The 23,219-nt window shown below is 37.8% G+C and overlaps 2 protein-coding genes across 2 annotated transcripts; both read right to left on the bottom strand.

Annotated features, from left to right (window-relative positions):
• Positions 1-8,861: 8,861 nt before the first annotated feature.
• Positions 8,862-9,999, bottom strand: LOC132953238 (uncharacterized). The gene is made up of 4 exons (XM_061025759.1): positions 9,992-9,999; positions 9,494-9,765; positions 9,304-9,398; positions 8,862-8,915 (listed from the first exon to the last, which is right to left on the bottom strand). The coding sequence occupies exons 1-4, from the start codon at positions 9,997-9,999 to the stop codon at positions 8,862-8,864; spliced, it is 429 nt and encodes a 142-aa protein (XP_060881742.1).
• Positions 9,778-16,853, bottom strand: LOC132953285 (uncharacterized). The gene is made up of 2 exons (XM_061025809.1): positions 16,566-16,853; positions 9,778-10,644 (listed from the first exon to the last, which is right to left on the bottom strand). Exon 2 carries the CDS (start codon positions 10,642-10,644, stop codon positions 10,036-10,038), a length of 609 nt encoding a protein of 202 aa, XP_060881792.1. The 5' UTR covers positions 16,566-16,853; the 3' UTR covers positions 9,778-10,035.
• Between the last annotated feature and the right edge of the window lie 6,366 nt (positions 16,854-23,219).

Raw genomic sequence — 23,219 nt, forward strand, 5'->3', positions numbered from 1 at the left:
GAGATAGCTTTGACACACTTGCTGGTGTCGCGGTCGATTAGGCGCTTGCATTGTACGTCGACTAGAAGTCCGAAGTGGTGTAAAAAATCTGCGCCGATTATCGGTCGAGCGACGTCCGCGGTTTCGAACGTCTAAACAAATTCGCGTGCGAGGCCGAGATTAAGGTGCAGTTCTCTTGGCCCGTATGTCGCAATTCTGGTGCCGTTCGCAGCGTTCAACACCATGTCCGATGAGCGGCGTGGGCAGGGCCGGCGTTAGGTAATATTTGTGAGGGGTCGTGGTTAACGAAAGTGACGACTGAAATTCATGCATAATTATAATACTCTAAAAAAATGTTATTGCTACACTCAAATTGTCAAGTTTTTGTTTCTACAATTCTATACTATGTTGAAGCAAAAACTCAACGTGAAAATTTTTATTTTTTTTATAGCGCTATCTAGTGTATAACTTTGAGCTCATTAATTAGTGTACAAGCACTAAACATAAAATCTTGATAAATGCATATTTTTATTTTTATTTTTCAATATTCACTATTAATTTATTGTAATATTGTTCCAGAGTAGGAATTCGTCAAACCGTTAATGTGATTGGTTTATATAAAAAACAATAAAACTATAGTATAATAATATTTTTGTATCATATATGATAAAGAATAAACGAAATCCTAGAGATATTTTTCAATTATTTAAATCACTATTTACCAACAGTATTGCCTTTTTACTACTACTTACTACTCTTTTACTACTACGAGTTTTTGATCCAAGCCGATTTTTTGGTATCTCTATATTGATTTATAATGGGCATCATAATTCAATAACTATTTTTTATAACAAATAAGTATTATAATATATTACATTTTACAAATCATTATATTAAAACATTGTCAGAATGAATGCATTCCTAAAAAATAAAAACCATAAAAATTAATAAATAATACATTAATAAATATTTATTAAATATTACAGAGAAATTCTTCTTTCTTTTAATGATGCCCATATTTTTATCATATTTGACATTTCAATATTATCCAAAATGTCTTTCTCAGAATCAAGTATAATTAAATCATTTAATCGGGAATTGTTCATAGTTGTCCTCAAATGGTTTTTGATTAATTTTAGCTTGCTGAAACATCTTTCATTTGAAGCTGTGGTAACTGGTGATGTTAATGCCATACGACAAAGTTCATTAGCCATTGGAATTATAGTCCTCAATTTGTTGGCTACATCCATAACGTTAGCCAATGATTTAACATTTTCAGTTTGTAGCCTTAATATATTTATCTCACATAATGCGCTATTGAAATCTGTTACGTTAGTCATGTCACAGTTTTTTGGAAATAAGGAAAATGCTTTTTCTACATCTTTTACGGTTATATTTGAACTTATAGGTACAGATAATACTTAAAGTGGTTGAATACAAACCAGACAAGATTTCAAATTGTCTGATGACAAACTGATTAATGTGTCCAGAACTTGAAGAAATTCTTTTCTGTAAAAGTCTTCATAAGTTAAGTTTACATGTGATTGTGGATTTGAATCAATTTTTTTTGGTTTTAATCTTTTTCTATGATGTTGATTGAAATTTCCATCAAAATCAATATCTAGTTTTAGACAAAATGATTTGGCACTGGCCATAAGTTCATTTATCAGTGTTCTATTGTTTCTAGTTTCTGTAAGTGATTTAATCGAACTATCAATTATATCAGTGCGTCTACTATATTAAGATCTTTGGTCTCCAATGTTTCAGTCAATATTTTCATTTGGTACATTATATGGTTCATAAAGTACATACAAATGATAAAATCAATTGATAAACATTTCTTCTCAAGTCCTAATGCTTGTACTCTAGTTTTTTTATCAATACTTGATTTTGTAGATATTTCATGTAAGACTGAAACAATTTCTTCAAAAGACAGCCAAACCGCCCGTAGAGATTCTGCCGTTGCAGTCCATCTAGTCTTAGACAAATTACGAAGCTTCAAAGATCCTTCAATTTTTGATAGAGCTTTATCTAAAGTATAACTTCGTTTAGTACTTGAGGAGAAAAATACATACAAACTTTCTAAGGTCAAAAATAGGTCACAAACTATAATACTTGCTTCACAACTATGTTCTACAAATGTATTTAATCTATGGGCCTGACAAGGGATGTAAGGTATATGATAACCAACTAGTTCAGATAACATGGCTTGAGCTCCTTGAAATTTTCCGGACATACTGCTTGCATAGTCATATGACTGAAATGCAATACGTTCTAAATCAAGACAGTTTTTAGTCAATACATCACAGATATTTTGAGCTGTACCTTTTCCAGTTTTATCAGTTACTTCCAATAATTATTCAAGTAATCGATCTAATGCTTTTCCTGATGAATCTACATAACGGACACAAACCGACATCTGGTCACGATTAGACAAATCTGGGGTAGTATCTGCCATAACTGAATACATATTTGCTGCATTTACTTCATTAATTATTTGTTTTTTTGTTTCCAAAGCAAGTAATGTGATGAACTCATTTTGAGAGTCAGGACTCATATAATTAACGTGATAAGGTCGAAATTTGGCTTCTTCTATCCAAGTCTTCATAACTGGACAGTGACGTGATAAAAGTAAAACAATTTGATTAAAGTTCCCATTTCCTCATCTCTGTCTCCTCTGATAGGTAATCCTTGACGTGCTAAAGTACGAGATACATCAAACAAAATTTTAATTACATCTTTATGAAATTCTTTCTGCTGAATAAAGTTAATGGCTTTTTTTCTATGTTCCTTATTAAGAAGTCCATCAATATGATTAGAATGTAAAATAAAATTGCTGTAATCGTTCAATGCGAATTGGTGAGACTTTGATGTAAAATGTAATTCCAATTTTCCTTTTCTGTTTTTACCTTTAGATTTCATCTTGTGCCATGTCCTAACTCCTTCTTTTGTCCATGATGTTTCACCACATGAACGATTCGGACCAGTAGGAAATAATCCACATATGAAACAGTAAATTGAATCATTATGGATATTCTGTGAACCAATTTGAATTGAACTGTCGTTGTCTTCCTTGAGGAATATTGACGTTTATAGGATATCTTGATAATTTTGTTTGAAATGGCCCTAAGCTTAATAAATAATTTCGTTGAGAGGACGACTGAACTTTTTCTCTTTTTCCAGGGTCGTGGTCCAAGAGTTTATCAATTATATTATTAGTTTCATTATTGTGACCTAAAGATAATTCTGATGTCAGAACAGATGTAGCCATTTTTACAAATTCATTAGACTTTTCATTGATGGAAGAAATCATACTGATACTTTCAGTTAAAAAAGATATAGGGTTAGGAATAGAAACATTAGTAACTTTTGTGAGGAGATTATTGCATTCACTTAACATACAAAGTAAAGCGGAAAATTGTCCAACACAATCTAACCATGTATGGTCAGTAGTAGCTACTAGTGACATATCTTGTTCACCAACTTCCATAATGCATTGATTGTTTCCTACTTTTTCAAGAATGTTTTCAACTTTACACTCTGCATTTTCAAACTACAAAAATAAATAATACGTCATCTGATGAAACCATTAATGGCACTGGTGAAATATACTGATCAGGATGCTATAATATAAAGCATAATCAGTTTTCAAATAATACAATTTACCTATAAAATAATTTACCTTATTATAAATTACAGGACTTGAATGCCTAGTTACTTATTATTATACTAGTATTTGGTTTAGCTAAATTTGAATAGATCAAAGCTTTTTTTCTATAAATGATAAATGGTATAAACTATTTTATATAAAATTAATGTCTACAGAGTTTAAATTAATATTAAAGGTACCTATTTAATTATTTATCTATTACAATTTATAGTTGCATTCATTTCTGATTATGTTTTTTAAATTTTTAAATACTTAATTAATGTAACTACAAACCTGATTTTTTCGTTGAAAGTTAAGTTGAGCCGCACTAAAAGGGTTATTGGCTTTTCCAAGACTAATGTCTTTTACTTTGACATTATTACCCCCATGCATTTTGATTTCATGTTTACGTCGATAATCATGGTCAAACGAACTTCCACGTGATAAACATTCGACCTTAGTGCGTTTGCGTTTCCTATTACAGTCAACTCGCGATATAACGAATTTCAAGGGACCGAGAAAAAAATTCGTTATATCGAAAGTTCGTTACATCGAAATTCGTTATATCAAGAGAATATACCAATTGAATTCGTTATAACGAGAATAAAAATAAAAATTCAAAATTTTATTATTCGTATACATATGTATAAAATATATGAGTCATATAAGTATATACATATTTATTGTTTAATTTCAATATAAATGTATGTAATAATATTTCTAATAAAAATATGCTATAATAATAATATGTACATATAATAAATCGCTATACATGTGTGCATTTATTTTTTAAAAAAATCAGATATTTTTGATTGTTTGCAACTGCTTGAGTTTACCTTATCAATAGTATTGTCCAGATTTAAAATGCTAGAAAACACATTGTCGTCAATATAAAACGGTACCGATATGTTACATAGTATGTTATGTACATTTTGCGTGGAGCCACTAATCGACATAAGTCTTATCTTAATTGCGATACTGTACTTGAGTGTACTATCGCATGATAATCATCAGAAAAACTTCGTAATCTATTATGTGGTAATAGCAACATACTTATTTTTATATATTTTTCATAGAGTTATACACTAGAGACATGTATCTTATCTTAATTAAAATTAAAAATTCGTAATAGAAAGCTCCAAATTTATAAAAATTCGTTACATCGCGAGAGTTTTGATCAAAAACGTTTCGCTACATCGAGGGGACCAAAATACATTACATTTGTTCGTTATACCGCGGTATTTTCAAGGGACCGGTAGTTTTATTCGTTATATCAAGATTTTCGTTATATCGAATTTCGTTATATCGCGAGTTGACTGTATTATTATCGCACATATTTAAAAACGTAGTACTTATAATTTAAAATGTAAACGTAAAAATGATTATGACAAGAGCACTTTCTAACGAGACATCGTATGAAGTAAGCACTGTACGGTACACGTACGTCTGTACTATACTGTACGTAAGATATTAAACAACTACGATTATTGTTTCATGATAATAACTATTACATGTTCAGCAAGCTGTTCATCAAAAATATTATTATGTCTATTTTTATCGTCAGTAGGCGATAACGGTGAGTGGTAACCACGTCCTGCTTTAGCCCGTATAAATGTATAATAATAATAATACAATAAATGTGATAATGTGAAATATCCATACTAATCTTAGCTGCGGAAAAAATCATCACCATTAAGCTTAAAATAGAACATATTTTTTCACTGTGGTTTATTTTATTTTATTAATTTTTTTTTCATATTTTTTTTTTTTTGTATTTTATATTTTATACATATTTTTGTTGTATTTGACATTGTGTAAATGTGCCGACTGAAATATTAGGTTAAATTAGTGAGGGGTCGTGACGACCCCTTAAACCCCCCCCATCGCTCCGGCCCTGGGCGTGGGCTGTTGCCCGGTGGTATGACGGAGATTTCCGCTCCCGAGTCGATGAGAAAGCGTTTGCCGAAACGGACATCGGTGACGAACAATCTGCACGTGTGGTGAGTGGTGGGAGGCGCGTCAGCTTCCGCCGCTTCCGTCAGTTTTCCGACTCGTACGAGCATGGGTACGGCATTTCCGTGCTTCGGTCCCGTAGACATTGTGGTAGAAACACCATGCGTCGTTGTGTGTGCGGCCTGTGCGGGACTTGGAGCGGTTGCGCGATTTAGATCGCGATCTGTCCTGGCTGCGATCTGGTCGGTGTTGTGTGGACTGTGTCGAGACTTATGCGGCAATCTGCGAGGTGAGTCGTTATCGCGCTCTCCATTGAAAGCAGGCGATCAGGTTCATGCGACACGGCGGCTAAATCGTGACCGGCGCTTGCATCTGCGACTCGGTCAGCACGTTCGGCCAGTGACTCCAATGAACCGTCGAGACCAGAAACGATGGCGAGGATGGTTGGCGGGAGTTTCTGGAGCCAAAATTCTTTTAGCGTCGACTCGCCGATTCCGTTTGGTAACGCGCAACGCATGTCGCGTAACATTTGCGAAGGACGTCGATCGCCCATGCCTCCGTGTTGGATTATCGAACGGAACCGTGTGACTTATCACCGCGTATAAGTCGACTTTTTACAGCGGAATATTGGATGTCGGTGCCGAGTAGATCTCCGATGGTGCGAACACCATCTTCGTCAAGTGCGGCAAGCACGTGGTTTACGCGTGACAGATCGGATCTAACGCGTTGGTTGTGTGAAGATCGTTTCCGCGTGTGTAAACCACTGCTGCGGCGAGTGTCGCCAAAATCCGGGTACGGATGCGAATGCGTTTATGTCTAACGGCATAACTGTTGGAACGTCGGTAGGAACGATAGAACGCGGTAAGTCGTTGGCGTTTGCGTTCGTCGGCGCGTGTTCGGGGTTCGCACTTGCGTTCGAATTATGGCTAGTTCACAGAGGCGTTAAACGCGCGTTTACAATTACTATTAACTGTACACATGGTAACGCGCGTTGTATGGCGACGCGCGTTCAACGCAGCGACAATGCAAAAAACCTGTCAACGCGCGTCAGCGCAAGTTGACGCGCATTTGAACATTGTACAGTTTTGCATTGACGTGTTCAGTTGCAACGCACGTTTTGAAGCGATAGGTTCTTGTTTTTCGATATTTTCAGTTGTTTTTTCGAAAAAGTTTACTCCAAAATCAAAAATGGATAGTGAAGAATTTGATACTGATTTATTCATCAACGAAATTGAAAAACGACCCCCAATTTGGGATATGACAAGTAGTGAATATTCAAATAAAATCAGCAAAAGAAAGGCTTGGGAAGAAATTGTTCTCATTTTTAGTGACCAAAGTGACACCGAAGAAAGAAAAAAATTCCGATACAAATGATGAAAATGAGACTTTCATCTCCTAATAACATCCAATATAGGAGCACAAAAAAAATTAAAACTTAGCCCAGCTGACGAGCATTTTGCTAATTTACTAGAAAGAAGTATAGCTCAAAAGCAAGTTCCAGAAAAACACGAACTAACAAACTATTTTGTTTGTCCTTATTGAAAGATATCAAAAAAGTACCAGAAATCAAACGTCTGAAACTCAAAATTGATATATATAATTTAATACTACAAAATCAAACAACATCACCACCTAGTAGATATCACTCTCCAATGTATAATCACCAATACATGCCAAGTAACACATTGTATACCCAAACTATGATACTACTACATCATATGACACACCCGCACGCAGACATCATCAAGATTATACTACTATCGAAAAAAAACAACTATCAACATCAATTGACTTCATTATCTTCACCTTCTCCAACACCATCAAATGTCAGTGAAGTTTCTCAAGAATCAATTATGGAATTATTTGAAGAAAATTATTAACAAGTTTTTAGTATAAAGTTTTAAATACAATTTTTAATACTAATTAAGTAAAAATCATTAGTAAATAAGTTTTAATTTTTAAAAATGTTTTAGTTTCAAAGTATATTTCAAGTTAAAGTAATTTGTAATGTTTGTAAAATAAAAATTAAAGTACATACCTCAGAGTTATTATAAGTTTTTCTTCAGGTGAAATGCAATACCTAATTGCACTTTCATCAGCAGTAAGTTCTCCCTTTATTAGTTCCAACAAGTCATCAAAAGATTGAATTGACATCCTGAAGTAGTTGAAAAATTTAGGTTCATAATTCCGAAGAATTGGATAAAGCGTAATGTACAAGCTTGAGGTGAGTCTATTTTGTAAAATAGGATGAACCCAATATTTTCGTGCTTTTTGTCTACGACGCTTTCTTCGATACAGTATTGCAACACACCTCCTCGGCTGTCAAACCCAGTGGCTGTCGATATTTATACCTAACTCTATCCAGTTAAGAGGACGCTACACAGGCAAACGAAACCGAGCAATGACCAAGAGAATGCGCTGTTAGGTGTTTTCGTGATCCGCAAGCACGCGACGTTTAAGCCGCGCCCACTACACATTGTCGGCTGCCGGCCGACAATTGTGCTCATTCGGGAGCGATGTTTATTATTTTCTCAACCTTCGTCTATAACGGATCGAGTAAATACAATGCACACACGTCGTACAATTATGCCACATTGCTACCGTAATATTTTTGATATTCGCGCGTACCTATTCGGCTTGTATTTATTGCTTTATTAAATACTTACTTCATAAAAAATATATTTAATACAGTAAATAATATCTAGTTTATAACTGTAACATAAACGAATATTACCGAAATATCTAAATATTATTTTTTAGTAGGTTAGTTAATTGAATATATTATTTTACGTTATACTACTACCACATAGGTATATTTTATAAATTAAATTTTTTGTGTATTTCTAAGCATTAAACATTTTTCACACATCAGTCATCTATTATTTATAATGTCCTACTTTTCTACCTATCTTACAATAATTTGAAACCTACGATTTACTAATATGTACTAATAAGTAATAAGTAATACTAATAAGTAATGACAAAGATATTATGAATTAGGTACGCATGTATTCAATAATATATTTATTAGTTTGTAATTAATAAATAAAACTCTTGTTTACTTTAATATGCATACCGATACCAATACAATAAAAAAAAATTTTTTTGAAAGGAAATAAATTGGTCATGGAAATATAATTAGATACAGTTTATAATGCCAGTAATAACTAATAAAGTTATAGGTATTTCTTATTTTTATTTATAAAACTGTATGTAGGTACCACATTACTAGTTATTTTACTTGGCTTTCTCTCGTTCTCGTATATCACTTTTTAGCATTCTAGTTGGGTAAAGTGGTTGTACTATTTCCGATAGTCAACATTGTAAATAAAATCTAAAACAAATAACATTAAAAATATTTTATGTTACAGTGTTATAGTATAAGTCTGAATTGTAATTATTAACTATACATTTATACTTTACTTACGCTTTAAGTTTATGAACCATTTTAGATTCCCAAAATGTAGAATTATAAAGAATTTTTTCGATGTTTGTCCAATTATTCGTGTGCACAACAAAATAACACAATTTTCGACGACTGATATGTAACTGCCCCATAATTTGGTAGTAATATGCATGTTCGGTTTTTAATTTAATTTTATTATTCACAAGACTGCAGTATTGTAACTAAAAATGCATATTACATATTATATATTATATATATATTTCTAATTATTATTAAATAATATTTCATTCATCATTGGAACGTACAAATAACTTACAAGATTATTGTTGACCGCTTCTATAGCACTAGTAGTATCTTTAGCAACATATGGGCATTTGATTTCAACTACAGCATCGTTTTCAATTAAACCATCTATAAAAAAAAATTTTTGGTTAAAATATTAAAAAAAATAAAGGATATACCTATTATTTTTATCAAAATGCATGGCAATAAAAAAAATGATTTACCAGGACTCGCTGCTAAATATGGATCATTAGGATCAATGATCAAACCACAAATTTCAATTTTTTTTTTTATAATTAATTCCGCTTTTTTACGTGCGATGTCTTCTACTTCTCGTCCGTATTTTAGCGATTTTGACTGAGCAGTTGGGGCGTAAAGTATGTTATACACTGTATTTTTGCATGATGTGTTGGCACGCATTTTACAAATTTGTCCAAAGCGCGATGCTGTTGTAGGTGTAGGAACGGTTTTGAAAGGATAACACTGACAACAGTTACTGGTACGACACGATTTTATTGAACGGCGACACGTTTAATCATATACAATTGTAGCTACAGTAAATCAAGCGCGTTAGTTCGTCGACGACGGTCCAGACAAAGCTGTTTTCCGTCGCCACCGCCGCTGGCCGGGCCGGCGGCCGTGCCACAGGCGGCGGCCAGACCGGTTGTCGGTCGCGATCTCGCGGACGTCGATAGAGACGCCGCGGTCGTTGCGATAACGACCGCGACATACTCCCCCCCGAGTCCGCGAGACGCGACCGAGCAACCTAGTCCACGGGGAGGATGACTGGGTCCCCGGGCGTCACCTCCATGGCCTGGATCCACCGCTCCACCGCGGCCAGCTGCTGTTCCGGGGTGTCTGGCTGCTGGGCCAGCTGCTGCTCTGCTGGCGGCTCTGTTGGCGGGGGCACCACGGGCTGCTGGGCTTGCGGCTGTACCATGGGCCGCTCGTCGGTCCGGTCGGCTTGTGGCTGAACCGCTGGCCGCCTGAACCGGCCACGCCCATCCCGGACGTCGTGGCGCTGGTACGCCGGCGCTGTTCGGCGAGGTGGCACTCGTCCGGGCGGTCCTGCCCTAGGCCTGGCGGCTTCGGGCTGTGGGGTGTTCGCTCGAGTGGACCGGCGTCCCTCGGCGAAACCCCGCTCGAACAAGGCCCATGCAGTCGGGCTTGCTCGTATCCGGCCGAACGACGCGGTAGCCGCGCGTTCGGCCGACCAACCGCTCACCGTGTCCTCCGGACCATCGCCCGACAGCCTCCTGGCTTCCCGCAACAACTGCGCGGCCATTGCCCGGAGCTTTTCCACATGCGCGGCAATCATGCCGCGGGATGGCCGGTTGTTGCGGTTCGGTGGGGGGTTATTGGCGCGTTCTGCCATCTGAAACAAAGTATGATTAGTTAGTGTTCTCTGACGGTCCTACAGCTCGCTTCATCGCTGAGACATGTAACTTAGTAGGGTGTTTACCCTCCGTCAAGAACACTCCGGTCCCTAGTGGTTTACCCAACTTAACCGGACCTAACCATTTCGGGGCGAACCCCGCGTGAAAACGCTTCTCCGCACTTGATTGCGGATGCGCTTTGTAATATACCCAATCCCCTACTGACAGATTGTCTTTTCCCGGGGATTCTGGGGCTATATGGGTACTGGGGCTTTTGGGGCTGGACCCCACCGGGTAACCCCTCTCTCCCACCGGAGCATCATCCGGTTCCACCGGAGGATCTTCGATTTCTACCGAAGGGTTCCGATCTGCTCCGGACACCTCCGGACCACCTTTGCCGTCGTCCGGCGACTCTTCAGCCAACTCGAGCTGCCAGTCTCCGGGGGCCTTGATCTCCCGACCAAACATCATTTTGGCCGGCGACTGTCCAGTGTTTCGGTTTTCTCTGTTCCTTACAGAGAACAACACGTGTGGCAGGTAGACATCCCACAGATGATGAGGCTTATCAACGAGTAAGGTCCGCAACCCTTTCTTCAACTCTTGATTTCGCCTTTCTACCGGGTTGGCACGTGGGTGGTATATTGGGGTCGTCCATCCTTCCACTCCCCACCTCTTGAGTGCGTCTCCCATTGCCTTGGACACGAACTGCGGGCCATTATCTGACAATAATGCCCTCGGGTATCCGAACCGTGGGAACAACTCCCGTTCGAATGTATCTACAATCGATTTGGTCGTCGCCTTTCCTAAGGGGTACGCCTCTACCCAGCGACTGTAACAATCAGTTACCACCAAAATCGTTGTCTTACCCCGCTGCGTTCGTGGGTATGGACCCATAAGATCGATACTCAGCACCTCCCAAGGTTGCCGTGGGACTCTGGTGCATATCTGATCTTCTGGTTTGCGATTCAGTGGTTTTACCCGTGCACAGACGTCACACGCCCGCACGTAATTACGCACTGCTTCACGCATACCGGCCCAAAAGAAACGACTCTTTATACTTCGGTACGTTTCTTTCCACCCTGGGTGATTCGCTGCCTCATGGTCGTGAAACCTTTGTAGCAAAACCTGGGCCTTGTCTACCGGGACGACCACCCCCTCTTCTCCAAGCGCGATGGATCGAGGGTGGCGGTGCAACACCTTGTCCCGGATGACGTACAACTTCCGAAGCCGACCGAACCTTGCACCGTCTCCAGAGAGTTTGGCAACTAACTCCCGTATGTTCGGGTCGTTTTGTTGCCACTCTCGGACAGCTTGCAATGTGACGTTTCCGTCACTCCTCTTCGGCTGGATCGCTCCACACTGGGTGACACCCACACCGGATCCTCCGGACATGCCGGACAGATCACCGAAGACTCCGGAAGTTTCTCCGGACACTCCGGGCCGAATCACTGGGGGATCGTGGATATTGTTCTCCAACGATTCTTCGTCCACTGTGTTCGGTCCCACCGGACAACGGGATAGCGCGTCGGCTGCTTCATTTTCTACTCCGGGCACGTGCCGGATTTCAAAATCGAAAGCCCCGAGTTGTAGCGCCCATCGCGTTAGTTTGCTGTTGGTACAGCGAGCTTGCTGTAACCATCGGAGTGCCGCGTTATCTGTAAATAACGTAAACTTACCAGACTCAAGATACGGCCTGAACCTGTCAACCGCCCAAACTATGGCTAGACATTCACGTTCAACTGCCGAGTATCTTCCCTGTGCTGGATTTAGTTTTTTACTGGCGTAGGAAATGATTTTCCTGTCACCACTCTCCCCCCGCTGGAAGAGCACGGCACCAACTCCGACTTCGCTCGCGTCGGTCTGTAGGTTGAATGGCTTACCCGGAAGAGGAGGGCAGAGCCGTGGTGCGGACACCAAAGACTCCTTCAACTTCCGGAACGCCTCTTGCTCAATTTCTGACCAACGCCATTTGGTCCCTTTGGCCAACAGACTCGTGAGTGGTGCTGTGATCTCGGCGTAGTGCGGCACGAACTGACTGTACCAACCACAAACGCCTAACACCCGCAACACGTCTTTAGTCTTCTTTGGAACCGGTAATTCTTGAATCGCCGTCAGTTTTTCCGGCTCCCGGTCTATTCCTTCACCGTCCACGACGTGACCTAGGAATTTGATCTGTGTCACCCCGAATGTACATTTTTTCGGCTGGCACGTCAGACCGTAAGACTGGAGTCGCTCCAAGACTCTCTGCAAGTGGTTTAGATGTTGATCGGGACCCTCGGAGTATACCACGATATCATCTAAATAAACCAACACAAATTTACCAACTAACCCACGGAAGACTTCGTTTACCAAGCGGCAGAATGTGGCGGGGGCGTTTTTAAGTCCAAAAGGCATTACTCTGAACTGGAATAATCCTCTTTGGGTCCTAAACGCCGTGAGTGGACGTGTCTCTGGTGAGAGACCCACCTGCCAGTATCCTGATTTCAAATCCATGGTGCTGTAAATCTTCGCTCCACCCATTCCTCGGACCATGTCATGGAGATCCGGCATCGGGTGAGCGTCCGACTCCGTCTGCATGTTCAGACGGCGATAGTCAACGCAAAATCTACGTGAACCATCCTTTTTCTTCACGAGTACCACCGGTGCAGCCCATGGAGATATGCTCGGTTCGACAAAACCCTGTTCCTCCATGTCTCGCACCATCTCGGCAATCACCTCGTTTTTCTCTCGGGAGTACCCGTAAGCGTTTAGAGCCACCGGATTTGGATCCTTGAGACGGATCTGGTGCTCTATCACCCGAGTTCTGCCTACCTCTCCGGAGAATACCTCCGGATATTGGCATAGGACTTCTTTGACCCGCATACCGTACTCTCCTTCGGGTAAACCTGCGGTTGTTAAGTCCACTCCTACGGTGACCGGAGTTACTGGATTTCTCCAACTCACGGAAACACGTCTTTCTTTCCCCAGGTGGATTATGCAACCGCTATAGTCCCAAGCGACTTGTTGCTCCACGAGGAAATCATGGCCCAGGAAGACATCTCCAATTAGGTTGTCTAGCACTGCGGCCCTAAAGCTTACCTCCAGATCCACTATCCGGGCCCGAAATTCGGAAAACTCCGTAATTTCTCGGGTCCGACCGTCCGCCATCCGGACAATCTCCAGTTCTTCGGTAAAACTCCGGCCAAACTTCTTTGCCACCCACGGTTTGACGTATGTCCTCGCCGCTTGGGAGTCCAGTAGCGCTACTACTGCCCCGAGTGCAAACTCTAGTTCAATGGCCGGTAACGGAACATCCGTTACTTTCGTTTTCCCCGTTGACACCGTTGCAATGGCTGGAGACTCTAACACTCCGGTCCGCAGATCCGAAAAGCGTTTTCTCAACTCAAACTTTGAGTCCGTATCCGAGTCTCTCCTCTTGCACTTTTCCCGTGGATCAGGAATAAACTCCTCGGAAAAATCTTCGGATGTGACCGGACAAATTAACAACTGCTTTGTTAACTCATCTTGTTCCGCATCACCTGAAATACTGTCCGCGACATTTTTATTGGAAAAATTACTCACCTCGGTGAAATTTTCACTTTTGTCCGGAACATTTTCGATCCTTAATGATTTTCCCGACCTGTTGTCCAGCTGGTCGGAACCCGTATCCATCACCGAACCATTTACCCGGTCCATTGTCACGAACTGTGGTTCCTTTGTCGGAACGTCGCTTTCAATGGGTTTTCTCGGGTGGATTCGGCGATTTCTCCGGTGTTTTCCTAGAGGCTCGACGGTTTTCACCGGACAACTCTTCACTCCGGAGGTTATCTTCGGGTGACCAAAGTTTTTCTCCGGAGGAATTCCGTTCGTACCGGATTTCTCCGGTTCAGAACCCTTCTGACCCGATTTCTTCGGGTCCTTTCCCGAGTCTCCGGTCCGTAACGCTCCGAAGTTCCGTTTCTTCGGGTCAGTTCTTGTAATTTGTGGTTCCTGTACCGGAACGTTACTCACTGCCCGACTTGAACTCCGTTGCTTACCTCTCTTCGGACGACTCGTACTTTTTCCGCCGGTTACTTCCTGGCCGGCCGGGACCCGGCGGTCCCGCCGGTCGTTTTGGCGTTTCCCGACTCCGACTTTCTTTTTGGACATGCAGCTTGCCAGTGGTCATGACTACCACATACCCTGCACCCTGCTCCCGAAGATTGTCGTTGCTTCGGATTCGGCACTTGGGATTTCTCAGCACTCTCAGCTTTTCGTTTATCCAACCATTTTAACTTTGGTGGTACGCTGGTGCTCACTCCCGCCTTATCCGACATTACGGCCTTGCTACCATCCAGTACATGGGCAAGCGCTCGTAATTCGCTGAACGATTTCAGTCGCTGTATACGTGCATGAATTCTAAATTCATCACGCATGAGCCCAATCACTGTCATCACCACCGCTTCTTCTGTCAGACCAAGGTTTAACCTCCGATACAACTGGTACTTATGTAGGACGTACTCCCCCAGTGTTTCGGTCTTGGTCTGAGCGGTGCTCAACAATTCTGATTGCAGACTCGACTGCAACTCGTCCCCGTTGAACTTCTCCAATAGTTCAGACCTGAACTCTTGCCATGGTAAGTCCAACGCTCTCATGGTTCCCCACCATGTTCCTGCCTGTGCCTTAAGCTGAGGGGCCAAAACGGTCACCCATCTAGCCTTGTGGATACCAGTTTCTTCAAGTATTGCCTCGGCCTGGAGCAAAAACCGCACCGGGTCTTCCTCCCTCTTACCGGCAAACTCTGGTATCGACGCACGGGCCATATTCAACTCATTTTGAGGAATGAGCAGGCTATCCGGGAAATGCACGCGTTTTTCACCGGAAAAACTACTCCGTAACGCTTCCTCACGACTTCTACCGGACCCTTCACCGAACACTCCGGACAGATTACCGAAGACTCCGGACGTTTCACCGGACACTCCGGACCGGTTACCGGAAACTCCGGAAACACTCCGATTTCTCGGGTTTTCCCCGGTCAATCTGCTCCGTATGTTCGCCCATCGGCTCTCAAAACTCACACTTTGAGTTTTGACCGGAAGATTTTGACTTTTGTCCGGGCAAATCTGATTTGCCCCGGACATATCGCTGGTTGATGGTTGTTGGGGATTTCCACGGCATGAGCAACTTGCTTGCTCCACCCGTTCGGTCGACCTAAGCTTTTCTTCGGCTAACTCCCGCTCCAAGCGTTCCACGCTCTCGCTGAGAGTAGCGATTGTCAGTTGCTGCTTGTCGACCGTTGCTTCCAACCCCTCCAGTCTATCTAACATCTGCTCCATGAAGTGGTTTATCAAATTCTTATCAGAGTCGACCTCATCCTCCCCACTCAGAGCCTCCGATGTTTTCCCTTCCGGTACCTGGGCTGACGTCTCGTCAGTTTCCCCAAACCGTACTGATCCTGGATCCATATTTTCCTTAGCCCTAATATACTCTTCTAATGCTAAGAGTTTATCGGCCTTGGACCCCCCGGTCTCAATACCACGTTTCAATAATTCCCTGTTAATATCGACAATATTTAACTCACTAATGCGTTTAACACCCATTGTGGAGATTAAATCTAATTGCTATTATCTATACTAAATTAAATTACGAAATTACGTAATGGATACGAAATTACGTAACTCGGGCTATCGCTGGTAGAGATATGTACTTTCCAATCTATAAATAGCCTAAACCAAGTTTAGCACTGTAGGGATTACGCTAAACTATGCAAACTTTGCTACAATTTACCACCTTAGATTGGACAAGCCCTTAATATTTTATTTATAATAAAAAAAAAATCAGAATAAAAAATATTAGGAACCGGTATGATCAGGACACCTATAAATTGTAGGTTCTTTTAACCCGATATGTGCTAATTTACTTTAATTTACGTAAAATTATTTTTATTAAAATTAGCACTTACCTTACTCCTTACTCGACTGCGCCAATGTAGGTGTAGGAACGGTTTTGAAAGGATAACACTGACAACAGTTACTGGTACGACACGATTTTATTGAACGGCGACACGTTTAATCATATACAATTGTAGCTACAGTAAATCAAGCGCGTTAGTTCGTCGACGACGGTCCAGACAAAGCTGTTTTCCGTCGCCACCGCCGCTGGCCGGGCCGGCGGCCGTGCCACAGGCGGCGGCCAGACCGGTTGTCGGTCGCGATCTCGCGGACGTCGATAGAGACGCCGCGGTCGTTGCGATAACGACCGCGACACTGTAAGTCTTATTTTTCTTTCATAAACCCATTTTTCATTGTTACTTTGATCTCGGGTATCGATTTCAACTTGTTTAAAATTGACATCATTCAATGATGTCAGAAACATTAATTTTTTGGTTTCCAATTCTTCTGCTGTCAAAATTTCTATGCGAGGTTCAGCTAAACCATAATCGGCATCTGGTCCATATGAACGCGGCTTTTGATACCTCCGCTCATTCGGAAATAATTTTCTTTTATTTTTCGTGTTTTTTCGAATCCGATCAATATTTTTCATAAATTTTTTTCCAAACATCCCTATAAAATAATTATAATAAAAAAGTGGGCAAGTATAGGAAAATGCTCTGATGCGAAGTAGGTGTCAATTGTATCTCGTAATTTGTCATTGAGAATATGTCACTGCGATAAAAAGCAACATTTTAATTCAACAATAAATCATTGTATACAATAAAAAAACAACTCTGAGTGGAAACGGCCTATCTTTTTCGTAATCTAACGATTAGTATAAAGTATAATATAAGAAAAATGCACAAGTAGTAGGCACCCTCACACAGACTTGGATAAGATACTGTTTAAATGTATGTCCAATACATATTCCGGATAATTAAAAAAAAAGTATTCAAAATATATATTCGAATACTTTATGATGATAGTATTGCGGATTCCCTAAGTATTTGGAATACTTAAAAAAAAAGTATTCCAAATATACCTAAATGCAATTTATACGGAATAATAATGAAATAGTTTATAAAATTGACTGAACGTTAAAATAATAGGTACCTACCTATTCAAAAAATACTGTATTAAAATATTTGTAAAAACTAAAAAGTAGTTAAAAATTCGGAATACTATCCAAGTCTGCCTAAACATTATGTATTTATCAAATATACTAGTGAATAAACAAACCTGGACTATTATTATTTGCCATTTTCTTATGTATTTTTCGTAAAAACTGGTTCGAATTGAATGAAATCACCGCTGCTTCAACTCTCGTGTTATAACTTCTACGACCTGAAAAGTTTAACCTTTTTCCCGCCACATGCTTATTTATAATTGCATTGAATTGCTCGCATATATTATTTGTTTTGTTTTCAATTAGGCTCTCTGCATTTAGTACTAATCTGGAAATGCAATTTTTCATTTCTCTCAATATACCACCGTTTTCGGCTTCTGGGATTAAATTTATTGCAGAATTCGATTTTGACCCAGTACAAAAGTAAGCCGCACAATTTGAATGGTGCCCTAATCGGTGATATAGACAATTGTCTAAATCTTTTCGAAGGCCTATAAAATGTTAAATTAATTAAATTATTATGAATTATAATTATAATATATTTTAAATAGATAACCAAACTAAGAGAGAAATTAATATCGTTTTCTAAAAAATGTTAGAACATTTTTACTAATTAATAATATGAAAAACAACCTTTAATTTTTTGTGCCATTGTTAAGCCATTATTATTTTTCCAATGTTTAGCTGATCTTGTAACATCTCCACGAAATCTAAGGATATTTATCAAAACAAATTTTCTCACTCGTAATGGGTATTTAGTGTTTTTAGCTAACATGGATATTTTACTGCAATAATTTCTTAAAAGATGATTACGACATTCAATCTTTTTAATGAAAAAATGTGGACCATAAGGTAAAATATCATTGAGTCGTTTTGTTACACTGCTGTCACCATCACCTATAATATTATAAGTACCTATTTGTCTATTTATATTTTACAGAGGTTTTAGGGGGTAATAGGCATATTTATATATATATATATATAAAATAGTTAAAAATGAATCTGGAAAAGTATACTATAAAGTATATTATATACAGATTATAATAGGATTTAAAGTCTAATACCAATATAAAAATTACCAATTAGTCGATTGTATTTTAGTCCATGCATTGTAATACTATTCATAAAACCTTCGACAACTCCATCTGCTTCCAGATAACGCATCATATTTTGTCTTGTAGCTACGCTTCGACCACTGTTCGTCAGCGATTACTGTGCACATGGGAATGCCATCAGAATCTATACTTCCACATTCTAATGCAATTCGTTTTTCTTCTTCGCCAGCTTTCCTTATTTCTTCCCACGCTGATTCATGTATTGAATTGGCAACTACACTCTGTAGTTTAACAAAACCGGTACAAGAAAGTGAAGGCATTTCTAAAAATGCAGCAAACTCGGCCATTTGGGTATGGCCGATCCCTGTCAATATATGTAGGCACATTATTTAGGTATATGTTATACTTTATTTCAATTAATTGAAATGTTGTATTTTACCTATAGCTTGACAACCACTGATTATTTCCTTATTAATTGGTACACATTGTTGTTGAGCATTTTCGGCAGAGTATATTTTGGACGTTATACCACACATTTTGCACTTAAAATTAAAAACAGAATGAAATCCATAATTTTTTTCTGATTGGAACTGCATATCAATAAAACTGCAGTCCATTCCTCCTCTGTGACGAACTTGTATTTGTTGTATAAAAAACAAAATATCAAGAATACGACGTCCAGATAAACAACTAAAATTCCAAAATATACAATGTTATAAACAAAATAAAAAATTGAAACTATTGAAAATTTACTTTTTCGAATCAATATATTCCGATGAACTATTTTCATTATCATCAATTTGTTTTACATTTAATACATGCGATGATACACTTAAATCACTAAAATAAATAATGAAATTTTAATTTTTGAATTTAAAAAATAATATTAAATTAAAATAAAATATAATTACTCCGATTGAGACAAATTTGATTTGTTTGATAACGTTAACAATGAGGGTTCCATAGGTTCTATACCACTAATACTAAACAATGAATTTAAATAGAGTAATGTCATATTCTAATAATATTATTATTATAAGTAGATGGTTTTTTTTTAAATAATAATTAAAAACATATAATCTTACTTTAGTTCCGACAATGGTGCACCTTCGAATGTATCATTGCAGTCTAAACTGAAGTTTTGGTCAAAATCTGAACTATAAATGATTATAAAAAAGGTAGGTAAGTGGATGCTGTACAGTTACAAGACGTGGCTCACTGTAATGGATGGTGTTTAATTTGAATTCAATGATATAATATCATTGTATGAGAAATACGATTCTGAGCGAAAACGGTCAGTCAGCCTATGATACCTATTACTAAGTATATTTGATGATATTAAGGTGAATAAAGTAATTTATATATAAACTATTTACGTGGAACCTTGTTTTAAATTTTGAATCCTTAGTTTTAAAAGTTGAACATTTTATAAATTTTTAACTACAAAATAATTATTAACTTTTAAAATTGATAAATTTGCCGCACTTAACAAAAAAAAATGTATTTATAAAATTATATTATAACGTTTTATAAGATGAGTATTAGCAACTATGTTATTAACTCAGTAAAATACTGAAATGGTTTTGGTGAATGCGATCAACTAGAATTGTTATTATTAGCGAATCTATGTTTTTCCCGGAAACGGTTCATATTAAATATATATGATTACACAATACACATATTATTATACATTATGGCGATAGCCGATATGACGTTGTTTTTGTCAATTATATTTTATTTTCGTGATTCTATTACTTACAATTACAAAGAATGTTATACACATTCTTTAATCCTTATCATAACATTATTCTGCTTATTAGTATACCGCGACACTGCAACTTGTGCTACGAGTGTAACGACGTCTTTATTTATTTTTATAATAATTCTTCAAAGTATTACATCACAATGAGTGATGGTAGAAAAAGGAAAAGTGGTGCAAGATACAAAAAGCTGCGAGAAGAGCATGAAGAAAAAGAGAAAAGGGTTATTCAAAAAATAAGAAAACTCGATACTTTTTTCACAAATTTAAAAACAAGTAAAAACAATTTACTCTATATTTCTATAAAATAAATATTTTTTTTTTTAAATTTTTGATGACACGTTCACTGCGGTTAGGTTAACCTGCTAATAAATTGGTGTCACCGCACAATATTTTACAATACAATGTGTCTCAGCCGACGCTTGAATAAAATAATATTAATTAAATTATATCAATTATATAATATCGCCCTCGTACCACTTCGCCATATTTTGGACTTCTTTGTTGGAACGATTTAATAAAACAAGCACAGTTTTACAATCAACATCAGCTAACTTAGAACATGTTGTTGATCTATACAAATCTTTAATTGATTATGTGAGTGAAATAAGATCTGATGAAATGTTCCAACAATTCATTGGTGAAGCAAAAAAAATTAGAAAAGAAGAATATGAATTGGACAAAAAACGTCGTCTTAAGCGACCCCTTTTATGCGACGAACTAGACGAATGTAGTTCTAGAGCAAATGAAGTAGTTTTTGATGGCAAAGACAAATTAAAAACCGTTTATTTTGCCGTATTGGATCAACTCAGAAAACAACTGGAAATGAGACATTCTGGGTATGAAAATATTTACGATAAATTCAAATTTTTGATCAACATAGACAATAAGTCAATTGATACCGATGATATTGTCCAAGGAGCCAAAAAACTCCAACAGTTTTATGAAACGGACATTGACGAAACCACATTTACTCAAGAATGCATACATTTCAAAACTTATATGCAAAATGCAACAGAAAAAAAACAACAACATCAAAGTTTGTTTACATTTTTTAGGAATCAAAATTTAGAAGAATTATTTCCGAATGTAAGCATCGCTTTGAGAATATATTCCTGTATGGCGGTTACTAATTGTTCAGCAGAGAGATCGTTTTCGTGTCTCAAAAGAACCAAAACGTATTTGAGATCTACAATTGACGAAAATCGATTAAATAATTTGGCTCTCCTTTGCATTGAATCTGAATTAGTGTCGACAATTGATTTTCAAGACTTAATCGAAACATTCGCTAACTTAAAAAGCCGAACAAAAATATTTTAATAAATTTATTATATAATATTTATAATATTTTAATAATATTTGACGATTGTATTAAATTTAATATAATAAAGAATTATTAAACTAACAATGTATTTCTATATGTATTTTGTTTTAAGTATAAAATGAAAGGGCGGCAAATGCCCTGCTTGTAGGCGGCAAATTACTTAATCCGCCACTGGCTTATATATAACCTATTTAGTATTTACGTGTAACATTGTTTTAAATGTTCAATCCTTATTAGATATAAAAGTTGAAAATTTTATAAATTTAGAGTTAGGTACACCAAAAACCAAAATCGAATTTGTCGAAAACTGATTTTGCGTATAAATTCCCGTTTTTAGCCCCAGTTGTGTCACTGTATAATATAATACATGTATAATATAGTGCATACTTATCTGGTACTTCAAATGATATCTTCGGAGATGCATTAGCTTCAAAAGCAGACGACTCAATTACATCATGTTCATGTAAAACATGCTCAGTATATTGGAATGGGTGGACAGCAGAGCTGTAAAACGATGAATGAGTATAGGTAATAGATAACTTAAAGGTAGAACATAATTATGTAGTATAAAATAAATAGTTTATTACCAATGTGGTGTAGAAATAGATGATGAAGTACCTGGAAGGGAAAAGTCAGCTCCTAAAGTACGTGGGTCAAAATTGATGTTTCTAAAAAAAATGGTAGTATATAATAATATTTTATAATTTTAAAAAATAGGCGTTATATATTACCTAATTGGTTCAATATTAGATTGATCATTCACTATTTCTTCATTAGTTAATTTTTTGAATATTTTAAAACGATGTTTCATTACACTTTTTATGGATCTTTTTTTAGAAACAAACTGTGGTGTATGGATTTTATTTTCCGGTGGGTCAGTAATGTTTGCGTTTGAAGTTTGTGCATAATTTATCAAAGTAGCATTATATCGATATTTTCCAGTCAACTTAAAAATACTTTTGTATACATTTTCCGATGCAAAGTATTCGACTTGCATAATTGGTTTTTTATCACTAGGTAATAAATTTGTGCCTGTCGCTTGCCACTCGATGCCATCTGACATTAATTTTGTATTATTATGTTCTGTACAAATATACCACTTACCTGGCTGTGGCTCAAGTTTTGAACATTCAACACTGTTTGATATTTTGTTCGGATTTTTAAGCATTTGTATTGCTTCTCGTAAATTAACTTTTAACCGATTGGTCAATACATATAAATGATGTGGTTGATTATTTGTTTTAAACATATTTGTAACTTTGTAAGTATATAAATGTTTAAACAATAAAAATTACAGATCAAAGTTAATAATATATTCACTGTAATTGCATATTACAATGTCACATTTGACTTATATCTACTTACATCGCGCGTCACGTATCAACTAAATACACTAATGAAACTAAAACAAGACGTTCG

This window comes from Metopolophium dirhodum, unplaced genomic scaffold (genome assembly GCF_019925205.1).
Source record: "Metopolophium dirhodum isolate CAU unplaced genomic scaffold, ASM1992520v1 scaffold1, whole genome shotgun sequence".
In the NCBI taxonomy this organism is placed as follows: domain Eukaryota; kingdom Metazoa; phylum Arthropoda; class Insecta; order Hemiptera; family Aphididae; genus Metopolophium; species Metopolophium dirhodum.

Coding starts and splice junctions, on each gene's coding strand:
- LOC132953238 (XM_061025759.1), bottom strand. Junction 9,399..9,493: donor ATATTTAGCAGCGAGTCCTG/GTAAATCATTTT, acceptor TTTTTTTTATAG/ATGGTTTAATTGAAAACGAT. Junction 8,916..9,303: donor AAGCGGTCAACAATAATCTT/GTAAGTTATTTG, acceptor TATTTGTTTTAG/ATTTTATTTACAATGTTGAC.
- LOC132953285 (XM_061025809.1), bottom strand. CDS start 10,644: ATGGCAGAACGCGCCAATAACCCCCCACCGAACCGCAACAACCGGCCA.